Source organism: Boleophthalmus pectinirostris, unplaced genomic scaffold, assembly GCF_026225935.1.
Source record: "Boleophthalmus pectinirostris isolate CB_2022bp ecotype Guang Dong unplaced genomic scaffold, ASM2622593v1 HiC_scaffold_16, whole genome shotgun sequence".
Taxonomy (NCBI): domain Eukaryota; kingdom Metazoa; phylum Chordata; class Actinopteri; order Gobiiformes; family Gobiidae; genus Boleophthalmus; species Boleophthalmus pectinirostris.
The window spans coordinates 28473319-28489705 of NW_026571095.1; the positions used below are offsets into that span (position 1 = coordinate 28473319).

Consider the following 16387-nt stretch of genomic DNA (forward strand, 5'->3'; position numbering starts at 1 on the left):
TCTTCTAGTTTTCCCAGCAGTTTCCCATCCAAGTTCTAACCAGGCCCAGCTCTGCTTAGCTTCTAGGATCAGACGAGATCAGACATGAACAAGCAGGTATTTCCACCCAAGCAAGTGTGGCCACATGTGTTTGGAGGAGCCGATGGCCAGACTGGCAGTTGCATTTGTGTTGATCTACCTCAGGATTAGTTTATTATCACCTGAGCGTGTGGAGTAATTAAAAACGCTGTACCTGATTATTACGGTCTTTAAAAAAAGACATTACCGTATTTTTCAGACTATAAGGCGTTATATCAATAAAGTTGAATTTTCTTGTCTATTTTCATACATAAGGCGCACCGGATTATAAGGTGCATTAAGTGAAACAAACGGACGACAATTGAGACCGATCCCTTAGCCCAGGCGTCCACGATCCATTGGCAGATCATGCTGTAATTTGCCCGGCATTGTCTTGGTGAATGTGTGTTATGAATGTGAATGTGGGTGGATAATTTAAGTTTGTTTTTTTATTTCCTACAAGGAGGACTCAAATATACATTGAGTAATAACATGTTTGGTGCAGCTTTGTGCACATTTGTTTGTTTTACAGAAATTAAACTTAAAACCACATAGCTAATTTGCATAAACTATAAGCGCTGAAAAAAAACGCTTGCTCCTTGTGCACTGATGCCGTCAACTTCTGTCGGACTAAAGGACACAACTCAGTGGAATATATTTGTTCTTTCTGAGAGGGAAAGAACACACCCTTTACTTTACTACAAACTTTTCTACTCCACGAGGCTCCGGACTACGATAACTGTAATGCTCCGACAATCCATCAAGCGGTGCGGCTTCGTAGCTTACCAAAGTCGTATTTAAACATTTTGACAGATTTTTGAGGGCTTGGTTTGAGGTCAGTAAGCACAGCCAGATTTAATACATAAGGTGCACCGGATTATAAGGTGCACTATAGATTTTTGAGAAAATTAAAGGATTTTAAGTGCGTTTTATAGTCCCAAAAATACGGGAAATTGTTCATTTTGTGGTTTGCAGTGGTCCAAAGTTATTCCTCACTTACAACTCACAACATTCCAAGACCAAAGCAGAGTACTAGTACAATTCCTGATTACTGAACAATAAGTTAAGAACTTTGTAACTAGTTGCAGGCATATCTGTTTTGGAGCAAGATTTTTGCTCTAATACATGAAAAAAAAAAATGCATACAGGCCCTTTTAACAATGCATTGAAGTAAAGTGTCATCTTTGAATGTCCAAAGAGTGTTATTAAAATCAAACGCATTATTTTTGTGAATGAATCCTAAATAGCGTTTGTCTGTCCCCAGGTGCCGGGTCGTGCCGCAGAGACACAGCTCCAGGATGTGGAGGCAGTAGCAGCGCCGTATTATGGCCGCGTCCAGATCCTCGCGTGTCACCAGGTCATCCGTGGGGCTCAATGGACTGGACGAAAACTTCTGTGGCCGAACGCTCAGGAACCGAAGCATCGCTCAGCCGGAGGAGAGTACCGTGTCTCCTCCTCCTCCGCGGGCCCGATCGCCTAAGAAGAGACAGGACAAACAAGAGGGCAAATCCGATGCCAAAACGCAAGAGGAGAGCAAGCCGGAAGCCAGATCGGACGCTAAGCCGGACATTGAGCGAGAGGCGGAGGAGTCGGATAAAGTAGCGGACTCGAATAGCTCCTCTGAGGGGGAGCAGTGGAGCGCGTCGAGAAAACGGGGCGCAACGTGTTTGGAGAAAGATAGCGATACGAATAATAAATCTGAGAACTGTGAAAAAGCTGCGAGTCGCGAAAATTCTCCGCAGATCAAAAGGGCCAGAAGGTCCTCGCGATCGGCCGACACTCAGGGACACGAAGAGGAGCAGACGGTCCCGAAAGCGAAAGAAAATATATCGGAAACAAACGCAGATAGCAACGGCGAGGATTTGAGTATTTCTGATAGTAGTAAAGAGATAATTAAAGAGATAGAAGAGGAGGAGACACGGGATGGAGAAGTGGAGTGTGACGGGGCGAATTCTTACAAAGCCTCGAATGGACTTAAAAACCAGGACGAAACCAGCACGGAGTCGAGCACGAACTGTTTGCTCAATGGCGCCCAATCTAGTGGCGAGACGGCAACATCGACAGCGCCCTCTCCTGACCGCTCTGTGCCTTGTTCCAATTCAAACGTGGGAAGCCAAAATCAAATCGAGGAGTTTATCGTAGCAAAAGAGCAAGAGGTGTCGGAAGTGGAGGAAGTGGACGTTCTGAGCGACCATTTGTGCTTGGCGAGAGAGGAGCAGGTAGTCGAAAGCAATGGGCAGACGAGCTTAACGCCACCGAGGCAGGACGTTTCCTCTCCCATTATGAACAATAGCCCAATTATTAACCATAGCAACTCAGGTGAAGCCACGCCCAATCCTTCTCCCCCTCCGGAACCCATCGAGTGCAACTCTACTTTTTCGGAGCTATACGAACACAGGTACACGCTGCGGACTCCACCCAAAAAAGCAGCGACAAATGGGGGGAAAGTGTCGCCAAGTTTGCCCTCGTGTCCCTCTCCTCCTCCCGTTATAGACAATGGGCCAACTACAGAGATAAGGGAAGAAGGAGAGGTGGTGGTCGAGGATGTCCCAATGGCGGAAAATACTGAAGAAATCTGTGAACTCGGGGCGTCCGAAGAGACACAAGACGGCATGAGCGGTGGGGAGCCTACGGAGGATTTAACCACCAAACAGGAGACGTGTAGTACAGAGGAGCTCATGTTGAAAACTACTGCTGCTGCTGCTGCTGCCGCCGCCGCTGCTGTTGCTGCTGAGGACGAGGAGTACGAGGAGGAGGAGGAGCCGGATGTCTACTACTTTGAGTCCGACCACCTGGCTCTCAAACATAACAAAGAGTATGTGGGGGGATTTTGCAGGGAGGGAGGGAGGGAGGAGTGGGGGTGTCCTATGCAGCTATGCAAGTTTTCTATTCTTTTTTCCGTTTTGAAAGCTTGTTTGTGGATTATTATCTGACATCAGTTACTATATAGCCGAGTGTTTCAAAGTCTATGGAAAAATTAATGAGAAATTTAACTTCTGATACCACAGTGGGCTTCGACTGCTGAGCTCCGTAGCTTTTGTTGAATATTTCCCAGTGTAAATACAAAAGATTCAGACCGCAAGAAACGTTTTAGTAGATAAGATTTAATTGCTTACGTGTCCTTGAGATTATTTAATTTGTTGCTTCTGAACATAATTTATCTTGAAAATAGGTACACATGGAGTGACAGCATTTTCCACCCAAATGGTTAATAATTTCGCTTAAAGGGACAGTCCAGAAATTTGGACATAGGACCTCATTTCCTAGTGAGCCAGAGTGTTGGAGATGTGTGGAGACACTTTTTAAAATATTCCATCCAGTCCTTGTATTTACAGAGGTCGCTGGTGCTAGACTAGTGCATGTCAATGGCCATAGTTATCCTGCCACTAAAAACAATCTTTCCCACTCCACAAAACACCCAAAGCAAATCTATTATTACACCAGACTGTCGATGTAAATGTCTGTGCTGATAGAATAATGTTTGAAATAAAACTAACCTTGCATAGCATGAATCGTTGCATGCTGAGGGACTATTTTCTCATATATCAGTCTGCCGCTGCCGCCAAACTTTCTATCAGGAAGTACAACTCACTGCTGCTGCTCAGACATAAATCCTTTTATTGTACTTCTAAAATTATTCTACAGAGACATTTACATCGACAGTCTGGTGTAATAACAGATTTGTTTCGGGTGTTTTGTGGAGTGGGTAAGACTGTTTTTAGTGGCAGGATAACTATGGCCATTGACATGCACTAGCCTAGCAGCAGCAACCTCTGCAAATACAAGGACTGGTTGGAATATTTTAAAAAGTGTCTCCACACATCTCCAACACTCTGGCTCACTAGGAAATGAGATCTTATGTCAAAAATTTTGGACTGTCCCTTTAAACATCAGTCAAACTAAACTTGCAATGCACATTTTGTTCATCCAGGATTCAAAGACCCATAGTTACATTTATAACCTTTGTTTTTTTCCCCCAGCAGAAGCACCCAAATCACATAAAAATAACATATACATAATGTCCTGATTACATCCCTTGTATCTATAACACTTTTTTCATCTAAGCTCTGAAATAGGGATGTTCAGCTCATTGAATTAACGTGATTACATTTGTGAAAAAAGACAAAATTGTGAAATGTAGATTTATTATCAAGTAAGCTCTCCTCCGAAACGTTCTGACCTGCCCATTCTAAGTCCGAGTCTTGTACTGGTGTAATTCTCTGCACGGACTGTAATCAGTGCAGCTCAGGAAACATAGAATAGATGTGATCAGCGGTGCTTTGTGTGGGCTTCCTCTCTCGCTCCGCCGCTCCACACTAACACAGCCTACACTTGTTAAACCGCGCTGCTATTATTACTTTTATTTGGCGTCTAAGAATAGCGTGTTCCCTATTGTTTGAAGTGCATATGGCAGGTTTTCATGTTTAATTGTTACTCGGTTTGGTGGGGTATTTCATGTGGTGTCAGTTTGTGGAAAAATAAGTTACGAGAAAAAGGAAAAAGTACAAAAAATACAGGAAGTATGAGTTGTAAACCCAAATACCTCTGCCTGTGTCAACAATGAAAATTCCAAAATAGGGATTTGGGAGATATCATTTCCAGTATCAGTATTGGCCAGTATTTTTTTGTTTTTTTCATGAACCTATTCTCTCTGTGTGCCCTTTTTGACCGGACTCATGAGTCAAAATGGAAATAGAATTATTTAGTTGTATGTTTTCACAGACATGTAACAACTTATTTTATATACCAGATAAATACATTTTAGGGCTGCTCGATTATGGAAAAAAATCATTATCGCGATTATTTTGGTCAATATGGAAATCACAATTATTTTTTAATTACCCGATGCATTTATTCAGAAATTTTCTCTCTAAAAAAACACTTTGATACTGATAATTTACGCTAAACTTTCAAATTGAAAATAAATATAGGCTACAAATATGAACCTTAGAGCAGTTTTGCGATGTATAAAACATCAAATGAATAAAATATACTTTGAACATGAAATAAGGCATAGAAAAACATATATCCAGCTGTTCCACAATCTCTGTATCTAAAAAGTAAAATAAATATACTTATTTATATAAAAAATATCCCAAAATAAACTTTAAGCTTAAATAGTTTCAACTCGATTATATGAGTGTGGAGATTGTTTGACACACAAATCGAAATCGCGATCAAAATTTGATTAATTGCACAGCCTTAATACATTTTGTTATTAATTTTACAAAAGGGAAAAGTTAATATGTGATCTTTACTTCTCTGCAGTAGATTTTAAATGCTAAAAGTCTGCATCTACAAGTAGGTCAGGCCAAATATCTGATACTGGCTCAAAAAAAATCCATATCCATAAGAAGGCATTTTAAACCTTCAATCAGCAAGATAAAAGTACCATTTACTTTTATATAACTTACATTTTTATAACTATAGTGCAATTTAGACAAGTTTTGGCCCTTTATTGACATTATGGTTGCTATGTTAAGTAATTACTCTTGTCCTTGTCCAACCAGGGAGTCGAATAATAAACTTAAACCTAGAAAAAACTCAGTGAGATTTGAAATAGTCTATCCTGTCACATGCACTTAAAGGTAACACGGTTTGGGCTCGTCATTTCCACTTTCACTCTACCGTGTTCATTGAGAGTTGATTTTAGTCTCTGCTCATGGAGTGGAGGAAATTACCGGACTGATTGCTCCTGCTTTCACGTTTCCGAAAAGTGCACTTTCTAAAAATACAACTCGTTTCCAAGTGTTACCTTATGTCACTGGGACCACGAATCACGCAAAAGTACAAATGTCTTCTCACCGAGCGTTATGTAATGATTGTTGAGGGTGCAAGATTATCACTAGTTGAATATCTGTAGCATAAAGAGATGGTTAGAGAGGACATACTTACATCACCGTGTCACCTTTTTATCGTTTTGAAAATGCTCTAATTGCGGAAAATTATTATTATTAACATCTTTTAGGCAAGGCAAGTTTATTTGTATAGCACAATTCGTACACAAAGTAATTCAAAGTGCTTTACAGAATAAGAATTACATTAAAATCACAATTAAAACAAATTAAAACATAAATAGTCATCATGAAATTAAAAAGAGAGAGACATTAATTACATAAATTAGAGAGAAGAGAATGAAAACCAGAATGAAAACCTTTCACTCATATGCACATTTTAATACGTTTTAGTTTTGTTTCCGCTCCCTTTTACTCCTCCTTCAAAGCGCTATCACATTACAATTGTGCATTTCGCTAATGAAACTACTGCAAATCAAATCAGGTTTATGAAGCTGTAGTGTTTTTTTTTTTTTTTTTGTATCTTGCTTATACATACTAGTAGGGAAATCAGATGGAAAGTCCCCAAAGCTGGAAAGTCCCCCTGAATTGTGAACTTTATGAAACCAAGTTAGTTAGTCTATATATAATAATAATAATAATAAAAAAATCATTATATATATATTATATTAATTACACATGCAAGTTACAGTACATCTCTACATATTTATTCATGTTGAGCATAAGCAGCTGTTCTGATTTGGTACCCTGCTTTTGTCCCCTGTTGCATGATATGACACTTGACATGAGTTGTTTATGTTCTTGGCAAGCAGGAAATAATGAATATTTCTTACCAAATCAACAGTTACAGATGCTATCGGACATGGGAAACAAGAAAAAATTATTTAAAATATGATTTCAGAGTAAACTTCTGCGAGCAAATGAGGATTATATTGATATTACAGACTGAAAAAATGTGTGCTGCTTTGGGAAAATCGGTAAAATGACACAAACAAAGCTCGACATGTGGTCTCGCTACATTCACATTTAATTTTATTATGATATAGAATGTTGATTTTCTAACTCAAAATGGAGCGCTCGAGCTGGGACTTTCAAGCCAGGGGGACGCTCGAGCTGTTATCCATCAGTCGGGATGGTCCGATATGGATTTTTTTTTTAGCTGATACCGATATCCAGTAGGGATGTAACAATAACTGAATTATTGTGATATCGTATCAAAGTGCTCAAAATAATATCGTTGGACCATCACAGTATATCGAATTACAAGTCTCTTTGCTTAAATTAAGAGTTATGGTGCAGCAATAGGTAAAAAAACAAAACAAAGGGAACTACATAGACCATGATCCTTTGCTCCATTTCAGTGCAGACTACAAGAAGAAATAACAGTTCTAAGCACTTTTAAGTCTTAGTTCTTTGCATTAAGTCTTGTCAAGACATTTTAAGAGGAAAAAGTAGCATATTAACAGTTTTGTTAGCCTCCAAAAAAATCGCAGTAAATATCGTACAGTGATGATATCGTATCGTTACACCCCTAATATCCAGTATTGTCTTGCTGTTGTGGCCAGTAGCCGATATTTGCCAATACCAATATTAAGCTTTTAAAATCTCTAGTAAAAAACAAATTAATGTTAAGTTATAGTTATATATTACAAATAAATCATAATATGTTTTGTATCTGGGATATAAATACAGATTATGACTCATGAGGCCCCTTAGTTTTTTCATAACATTTTGCTTTATAATTTGGCTGCACAATAAATCACAAAATTGAAAAGGCTGCAATTATTTAGATAATAGAATGTCCTCTGCAAAGAACAAAATATCCAGTTTTTTTTTTTTTTTTTTATAAAAAATTGTACCTTTTAGTTTAGACCTCTACAAACAACAAATATTTTTAAATGAATGGGATTCTTGTATTAAATTAGAAGTCCATATTTCAGTCTTCTCTCAAATGTTAACGCCTCCAGAGTTGTTTTCAATGTGCTCTCTTAAGTCTTAAGTAACTTTTTGCTTGTTTCTATGGAGATGCAATGTTCCACAGTGTGACATTAAACAGCTCTACCTTACAGGCTACGTTCAGACTGCAGCCTGAAGTGACCCAAATCCGATTTTTGGCCCCTATGTGACCTGTATCTGATCTTTTAATGACAGTCTGAATGACACACATACGATTTTTTCAAATGCGACCCAGGACACTTGGATATGTGCTCCTGAAACCGATACATATCTGATCTTTTGACATGTGACTTCAGTCTGAACGGCCAAAGCGCATTCATCCGACCTACACGTTATCAACAGGCCACAAACGTCACTATTCTGCGCTGAAGTCGGCGAAAATTGTTAATGAACTCCATGTCACTGAAGCGAAGCACATCGCCACTCACCACTCTTGGCTACGTCTCCACATCCACAAGTTCCTTTCAACAGACGTCGCTGCCACTGTCCCATAAAACTCCACGGCCAAAAACCTCGTCCTTCTCCTTCTCAATCTCCTCCTTAAAACAAGTAAGTTGTTCATGTTCTGGCTCCGGTACGAGAGGAACTTTAAAATCTCCAGGTGCTCGATGCTCGGGTCCATGTTTAGACAACTTCTGTAAACACAGAGCACGCTCGCTGTGGTTGACGTCATCGTGTCTCCAGTGCACATGCGGGACACTTTCGGGCCGTTTAATGTTCACACGGGGGATCACATACAAGTCACATTTAATTGGAAATGTGAACGACCTCGCAAAAACATCGGATTTCACAAAAAAATCAGAATTGAGCGTTAAGCCCTGCAGTCTGAACGTAGTCTTAGTCTGGTTTGGTCTCCATGAAGATAAAAAGGTTTAATAGCATACTCTGAAACATTCCAGACAAAGCAATAACATCTCCACGGAGAAAAGTATTTGACGCACTCTCCACCAGAAAAGTTACACAATACAGAATCCTTTACTTCCCATAATTCTTAAATGTTTATCTCAAAACAATTGCAGTTTTACTTTTTTCCCAACATCGTGCAGCGCAACCAAATACTTGTATGTAGTAATTTGTGGTCAATTACAGCAGCTCGTGTGGTTAATTTTGAGACCAGATATCGTTACCGTGAGATAATTTTAGCAGTTGTGAGTGAATCTTGCTTATGGGGAAAGTTGTTGGAATAAATTGACATTCCATCTTACTTTGCGATCTAATTCAGTTTGTCAGTGGTCGGGTTTTGCTGACTGAAGCAGTTTTCGTGGGTCCATTGAGTGACAGTGACAGAGCATTTTTCTTGCTGAATATGAAAAAGTGTCTGACGTGATTTATTTATTTTGTGTTTCTACATTTTTAGACTTTTGGTTTAGGTCTTTATTATTATTTATGATACAAACAGTGGTCCTGGCCTCGTCCTTGACAGTTGATGGGTAAAATAATATTATTCTTCTCAGTCGTGGCAGTATGTACCAAAGAGTTTTTTGTCAAGTCGATTTGAAAATATATAGACTGAACTAGAAATAAGTCAGACCTAAAACGAGACTAAACCAGGACTAAACCAGGACCAGGAATGAACCAAGTGCATACTCTCCACTATCTTATTAACATGATTAAGCCAGGGCGAAACGCAACTTAAAACTTGGTAAACAAAAGTTATGGGTATCTTCAACCAGGTGTTGTTTAAAGGTGCATCATGTGGATCAAACTGCCGTATTTTCTGAGCTATAGGTTGCGCTCTTAAGCCTCTAGCCCCATCAAAAAATGACTGCGCGCCTCACAATCCACAGCACCCTATACACGAATCCACTCGGGTGTCCCAGCACGACTTCAGTAAACTATAAAGCCGCACCACCCGCAGAGCACGCAAACACGCTCGGAGCAGACAGTGACCGCACAAAGAAAAACACCCGCAGACACACTCCACGCCGACGAGGAACGGAACGGAGGAACGAGCCGAAAAAGCGAGTGCAATGTGCCACTTCTAGACACGACTGAACAACTGAGTCACTGCGAACACGCCGACAATCCAGCGATCCCAGACAGCACCCTCCCTACACGCCACAACTGAACAAAGCCCAGAGTCACCGTGAACGCACAAAGTCCCACTGACCCATCACACTGTTGTGTCCGGTGCGGTTTATTTGTGAAAAAAGTTAAAAAATAGACCATTCTATGACAGTTCGCCTTATAATCCAGAGCACCTAATAGTGCGGAAAATACGGTAACATGATTAAGTCAGGGCTAAATGCAACCAGATCTAGTTTTAAAACTTGGTGTACAAAAGTTATGGGTATCTTTAAAGGTGCATCATGTGGATCCACTACTTGCTTTTTGTGGGAAAGCTCCACCGTAGAGCATTAACTTATTTTGCATTTAATTAATTTCAGGTGTATTCATTGCTCGTGCAGTTCTCCACCAGCCTTGTCAGCAAGATGAATTCTCGCAATTTTTATGAGTTCACAAACTCTCTGTGAACTCATAAAAATCGATTGGTGAAAAATCGAAGTCGAGTTCAATCAACATGTCGTCTTTGAACGTTCTGATCGTTGGTTCTGATCAGTTTCAGTGAGGGTTATCCCGGAGTGATGTGTAGAGAGCTACACACCGATCAATCTGACCAGAGACAGATTTACCTCTCCACAGCTCTGACCTATAACTAAGCTTGGTGTCACATCTGTTTGTCTCCATGGAAACAAGTTTAATACCAAACCATTTCGAGGCAAACCAATAACACAGAGGGAAGCAAGTGTCAGACTAGCCACAAGAAAAGTGACCTAGAGCTTCTTTTATTATTTGTATCATATTATTATTATCTTATGAGAAGCATTTTTGTTAATGAATAATTTATGGCTTATTTGAGGCGCAGTTTATGCATTGAACATGGACTTTTCAGGACAGCCTTAAACCAGAACAAGATCAGCTTTAACCGTGACTTTAATATGATTTACTATTTGAACACTAAGCATTTTCATTTCATTCACTACCATAGTTTGTTTCGCTCTTCGCTGTCCTCGCAACAGTAAAGGTCACAACCTCTCACACATCGACACAGATGAAGTTGACTCATACAAATGCGTTATTTCCGCTCAGTGTTTTCAGACCTCTCCCGGATAAATACGCTTGTGTTTTGTGCATTGATTTTTGCTCCTGTTCTTTTTGTGCTCATTGATTTCCTCTGCCCGACCGCGCACATGTATTCATTAATGTTACTGTAAGATAGTGCTGCCCAATTATGGAAAAACATCAGTTGTTTAGAAAAGCTATGATTATTTATGACTGTCAGTTCTTCCTGCACGTGTACAACTTCTGAATGTATAGAAATAAGCACATAATATTATCATAATTAATGTAAGATTAATGTTTTAGACAAGTGACTATAATATCCTATGACAAACTTCCCTACGGGGACAAGAAAGCGTACCTTAAAGAGGGTATATTGCACATTTTTAAAAGAAATAAAAGTAACACAGCGATCTAAATATATTTTATGTTAGCAGTTAATACCCATTAGAAGTGTTATTCCCCCTCTTTAATCTTATCTTTAACCTTTTGCAATTTAACATCTAATTAAAGTCCTCTCCTTTAACGGCGTTTGAGTCACTCCGAGTCATCGTTGCTGCTCAGTCACCGTTCTGTCCTGTTTCTCAACGATCTCAGTGAAAAGGTCATTAAAACTGAAGCTTTTCTGCACAATGTAGGGACACTTATAAACCACGGAAAGAATATTATTTTGTTAATTTAATTCTGGTTACTGTTTGGTCTCAAATTGTGTATTTTTCACGTTCAAAGGCTCGTATTACATGTTGTAATGTTTCCTCATCAAAAACAGACCTGGAGTTGTGTTTTGTTTCATTCACACAAACTCTGCATATTTAGGCTGAGTTCTCGTAGCTGTTAACTTGAAAACTACCACTACATGACATCACAAGGTGGCCTAGAGCATTTTTGAGCTTTGGAGATGTAAACAGACTAATAATCCAGGGTTATTCAAACATCTGTGAATGAAACAAAATGCAAATCCAGGTCTGATTTTGATGATGTAACAACATTCTAACATGGTTTACTAGACCAAATTTTGTATAATATAGGACCTTTTAAAGTAGACTTATGATGCAAAATTGCCTTTTTGCAGCTTTTAACTTATAACGTTATAGTTGTTTACCCTTTTCAGTTACCCTCTTGAAGTTGTATGGAGTAAGAAAGCTTTCAGAAATCTTCGTGTGCATAGGATAGAAATCTGTAGCCAGGCTCACGCCACCTAGTGCCTCCGCTTAATTTCATTTCTCTCCAGCGACTAGGTCAGGAATCAGGATACACTAGACGGTTTGCAAGAACCCCGGATGTTGTAGACCAGTCAGTGAAGATCTGTGAAGCCATGACGTCAAACTCAAGCGCCTGTCTGGGTCCCTTTTGTGGTACAGCACAACAATAAACAAAGCGGTCGAGATGTAGATTAAGACAGACATTCTGTGTTGGCAACGATTCCTGAGGTCGAAGGATTTAAAGCCGGAACAAAGAGAATGTTTGGTGAATTTTATCAAGGGAAAAACGTTATTGCCCTTCTTTATATGGCCAAATAGCAGCAATTGGTTTAAAATTAAAAGTACCCACCTACAGTCGAGCGAATGAATCCTAATCAGATGGTTTTCAACAAGTGAAACCGGCTAATGCATATTTGACTGTAGTTGATACTCGTAATACTCACAAACTCTTAAATCTGTATGCGGCGCAAAAATCCGGCATTTCGTTTGATATTTCTTCTGCTCAGTAATAGTTTGTGAAGTGATGACGTGTTTTTGACAGTAAAGTCGTGTCTGTGACTTCGTTTTCGTACTGAAGAAAGCATAATCGTGAATTTTCATTTCTTGATTGTAATTCTTGACGTCATAACTTTTCAATTTGTATTCTGATGGATAAAATACACTCAAAACATTTTATGAATGACTGGACTCATTCGAGAGTTTATGAATATTTATTTTATGCTCAACTACAGCCAAATATGTACAGATTTCTATCCTATTCACACAAAAAGTTCTGAAAGCTTTCTTACTCCATAAAGTTGTATTTAGAGCGATTTGTGCATGTTTGATGAAGTCACAGAGTCGCTTTTGTACAAATGAAAAATAATCTGCTAGCGTGACGTGCCGATGTCCGTAGGAGGAGCCGACAGCTGCACAGCGCTTCACATTCACAGAAACGGCGCCATAGGACACCACAGTTTTCTAACAATGAAGCTGGCAGAGTTGTTTCTTCTATTAAATGGTTTTAGATATAGATTGTGATTTTAAATGTCTAAATTATGATGTTTATAATGATCCACGGGTGTCAAAGATAATGACACAAATGCAGTTGATCTTTAATAAGTTGTAAATGGCACGATTTGGTCTTATAAACTATTCACCTTTTTTAGTAAACTGTTTTTCTTGTTTTTCAGTGGACGCCATACAGTGGAACATTCTAGAGAAAGCAATATCATCAAAGTTATCTAGTGCATCTTTAACAACAGCTACTAAGAACAGGAGCACTCATGCATTTGTCATAACTTAAAATAAGTTTCTGTTCACGTCTTTAGCTCTGCACGGCTCTATTTGAATTATACATTGTTGTGTTAAATTTTGATGCAGTTTTGCCAGTGTCAGCTTCAATAATGCAGCGTCTTTCAACTTTTTATGAGGAACTTACTGCACAATTTTTTAGCTGAAAAGATTGTGCAGTAAAAACATGACCAAATGAGACTGTTTTGAAAGAAAACTGTGGGGTGGATATTATGTTTCATTGGGTCTGGTTCTTGGTTTTGCTTTCCCGGTTTAGAATTTTGTTCAGACGCTCTGAATTAGTAAATTGTTAAATTACATGCTTGCTCGAATCCATTAATCCATCCACATTTTTTAAGGCTCTCCTGGTAAAGATGCACAGTTTTGAAAAGCAAGCAAGCATTTTTTCTCACAAGCAGCGTTGGTCAGATTATTTTGTTAAAATCAGTAATCAGTAGTAGTCATCTAATTGCTACTCTGATAACTTAATTTAAAAAGAAAACCTACAGCTCAGGAAACAACAAGCATCATTTCTTGACACTTTCTCTTCTAAAACCACATTTAGCTCAGAGACGACACGTACAGTCCTCCATAAACCACTCTGTGTATTGTTTTGGTTCACAGCTGATATGTGTCTGACACCACAAGGTTACATCCTGTCTTACCTGTGTTGTTTTTTTGTGCTGTTTTACGACACAGTTACAAGAGCAAGTAACTATAATCCAGTTACTCAGTTTAGATTTTTTTCTACAGTAAACCCTTAGTTTGTAAATACTTAATTGTCCAACATTAGTGACTTGTATTGTGACTTATGTGCTTAGATTTGTGATAAATGTTTAAAAAGTGTGATTCTGTTCAGAGTTGGGCTGCGTATCACTCAGAAGTTGCCGATACGATACATACCTCGATACATAGGCCATGATACGTTACATACCATATTTTCCGGGCTATTAGACGCGCTCTTAAGCCACCAACCCCATCAAATAACGACTGCGTGCCACACAATTCAGAGCGCCCTATACTCGAATCCACTCGGGCGTCCCAGCACGACTTCAGTAAACTACAAAGCCGCACCACACACACGGAGCAGAGAGCGACCGCACAGCGAAAAACACCCTCAGCCACACTCATCACTCCACGCCAAGGAGGAACGGAACAGAGGAACGAACCAAAAAAGCGAGTACAATGTGCCACTTCTAGACACAACTGAACAACTGAGTCACTGCGAACACACGCCGACAATCCAGCGGTCCCAGACAGCACCCTCCCTACACGCCACAACTGAACAAAGCCCAGAGTCACCGTGAACAAACAAACAAAGTCCCACTGACCCATCCAACTGTTGTGTTTCGTTTAAAGTCCGGTGCGGTTTATTTGTGAAAAAAGTTTGAAAATAGACCATTTAATGACAGTGCATCTTATAACCCAGAGCGCCTAATAGCCCGGAAAATACGTTATCTTGATACAGTGAGATTACTATTCGATACGGTTCAATAAAAAATAAAGGCTAAATCATGGCTGCGATGCTAAAGTCTTTGTTAAACCACTTCTTGTGCAAAGTTAATATAAAACATGCCCATTTTAATCATCAAAACAGTGAAATTGTCAAAAGTGTTGCATAAATGAGTTTCCTTCCACTAAACGGGCACGAAAACTGTAGCGCTTCAACAAAATAATTTAGTAAAATACACCAAAAAATAGTCTTGGCAATATATCGATACTGTTTCATTACATTAAACAATACAATATATCGATATTTCCATATTTTTGCACACCCCTAGTTCAGAATGCGCTTTGTAAACAACTCCAGGAGCACGAAACCTTTGAGAGAAGACTGAAGTTTGAACTGTTAAACCAATACAAGAATCTCATGCATTTCAGAACATGTTTGTAGAGCTCCAAACTACAGCTTTCTATAAAAGACAGGATATTTTCTTCTTTGCAGGGAACATTCGAATATCTAATTTTGGCCTTTGCAATTTGAAAACTGTGCCAGCCCAAATTGTGATTGCGCACACACTGGCACACTGGTTGAAATAAAGACAATCATGTACGTTTTCCCTGTTCCCCTGTTCTGGTTTCCTTGACGTTTTCCCTAATGTTTTCCTTGTGTTTTGCTTGTAGTTACCAGAGGCTGCTGCAGACCATCGGGGTCCTGGAGGCTCAGAGGACTCAGGCCATTGTGGACCTGGAGACTCTGTCCAGACACCAGAGAGACGCACTGCACGACCCCATCAGCTTTGTGGAGCAGCTGCAAAAACAGGTGTGACAAATGTACAAACACGCTCTCAAGCAAGGTCATCTTGAGCAGAGATGCGCACAAATACAGTTTGTGTTTGGACTGTGTCGTGTTTGTTTAATGATATCATCGCATCTGTAGGCCTGTAGTGTTGTACTCTGTGTGGTGGCAGAGTGGTTAGCCCTCTTTTCTCACACCTGGAAGCTTGCATTTTCTCTCTGGTTGAATCTGAATGTTTTTTTTTTTACACAGTGCACTATTTTATTTCACCATTTTGTAGTTATCTGTGAGTAACATTCTTTGTGTCCTGTGTCGAAGGTGAATCTTGGCCTCCCGTGCCCGCAGAGGGTGGTGCAGCTGCCGGATATCTCGTGGGAACAGTACACTTCAGGTTTAGGAGATTTTGAGAGAGAGTTCTGTGACAAGAAACGAAAAACCAGAAGACTCAAGCTAATATTTGACAAAGGTAAAAACAATAGTCATTTCCCCTTATTCATTTTTTATTTATTAAGAGTTTGAAGGCATCTACCATATTTTTCGGACTATAAGTTGCTCTGGAGTATAAGTCGCACCAGCCAAAAAATGTGTAATAAAGAAGAAAAAAACATACATAAGTCACACCGGACTATAAGTCGCACTTAAAATGAGAGACCAGGATCCGACATTTCATCTTGAAAGTCAAGTTGTAGTAATAACAACAGAACAGAGAACAACAGACTGTTAACGTCACATATGAACAGTTCTTCAGATAAACTATAACATAAACAACAGAACAGAACAAGTTTACCAAACTCTCCATCTCACTC

The 16387-nt window shown here is 39.4% G+C and overlaps 1 protein-coding gene across 2 annotated transcripts in view; it reads left to right on the plus strand.

Moving 5' to 3' along the window:
• The window catches only part of zzz3 (zinc finger, ZZ-type containing 3), a 53199-nt gene that overhangs the window by 17258 nt on the left and 19554 nt on the right, over positions 1–16387 (plus strand). For both annotated transcript variants that reach the window (XM_055151832.1, XM_020941009.2), the window contains exons 2-4: positions 1322–2872; positions 15467–15605; positions 15900–16047. In XM_055151832.1, coding sequence (XP_055007807.1) covers positions 1383–2872; positions 15467–15605; positions 15900–16047 — 1777 coding nt within the window. In that variant the 5' untranslated portion in view covers positions 1322–1382. The remainder of the gene's footprint in view (positions 1–1321; positions 2873–15466; positions 15606–15899; positions 16048–16387) is intronic.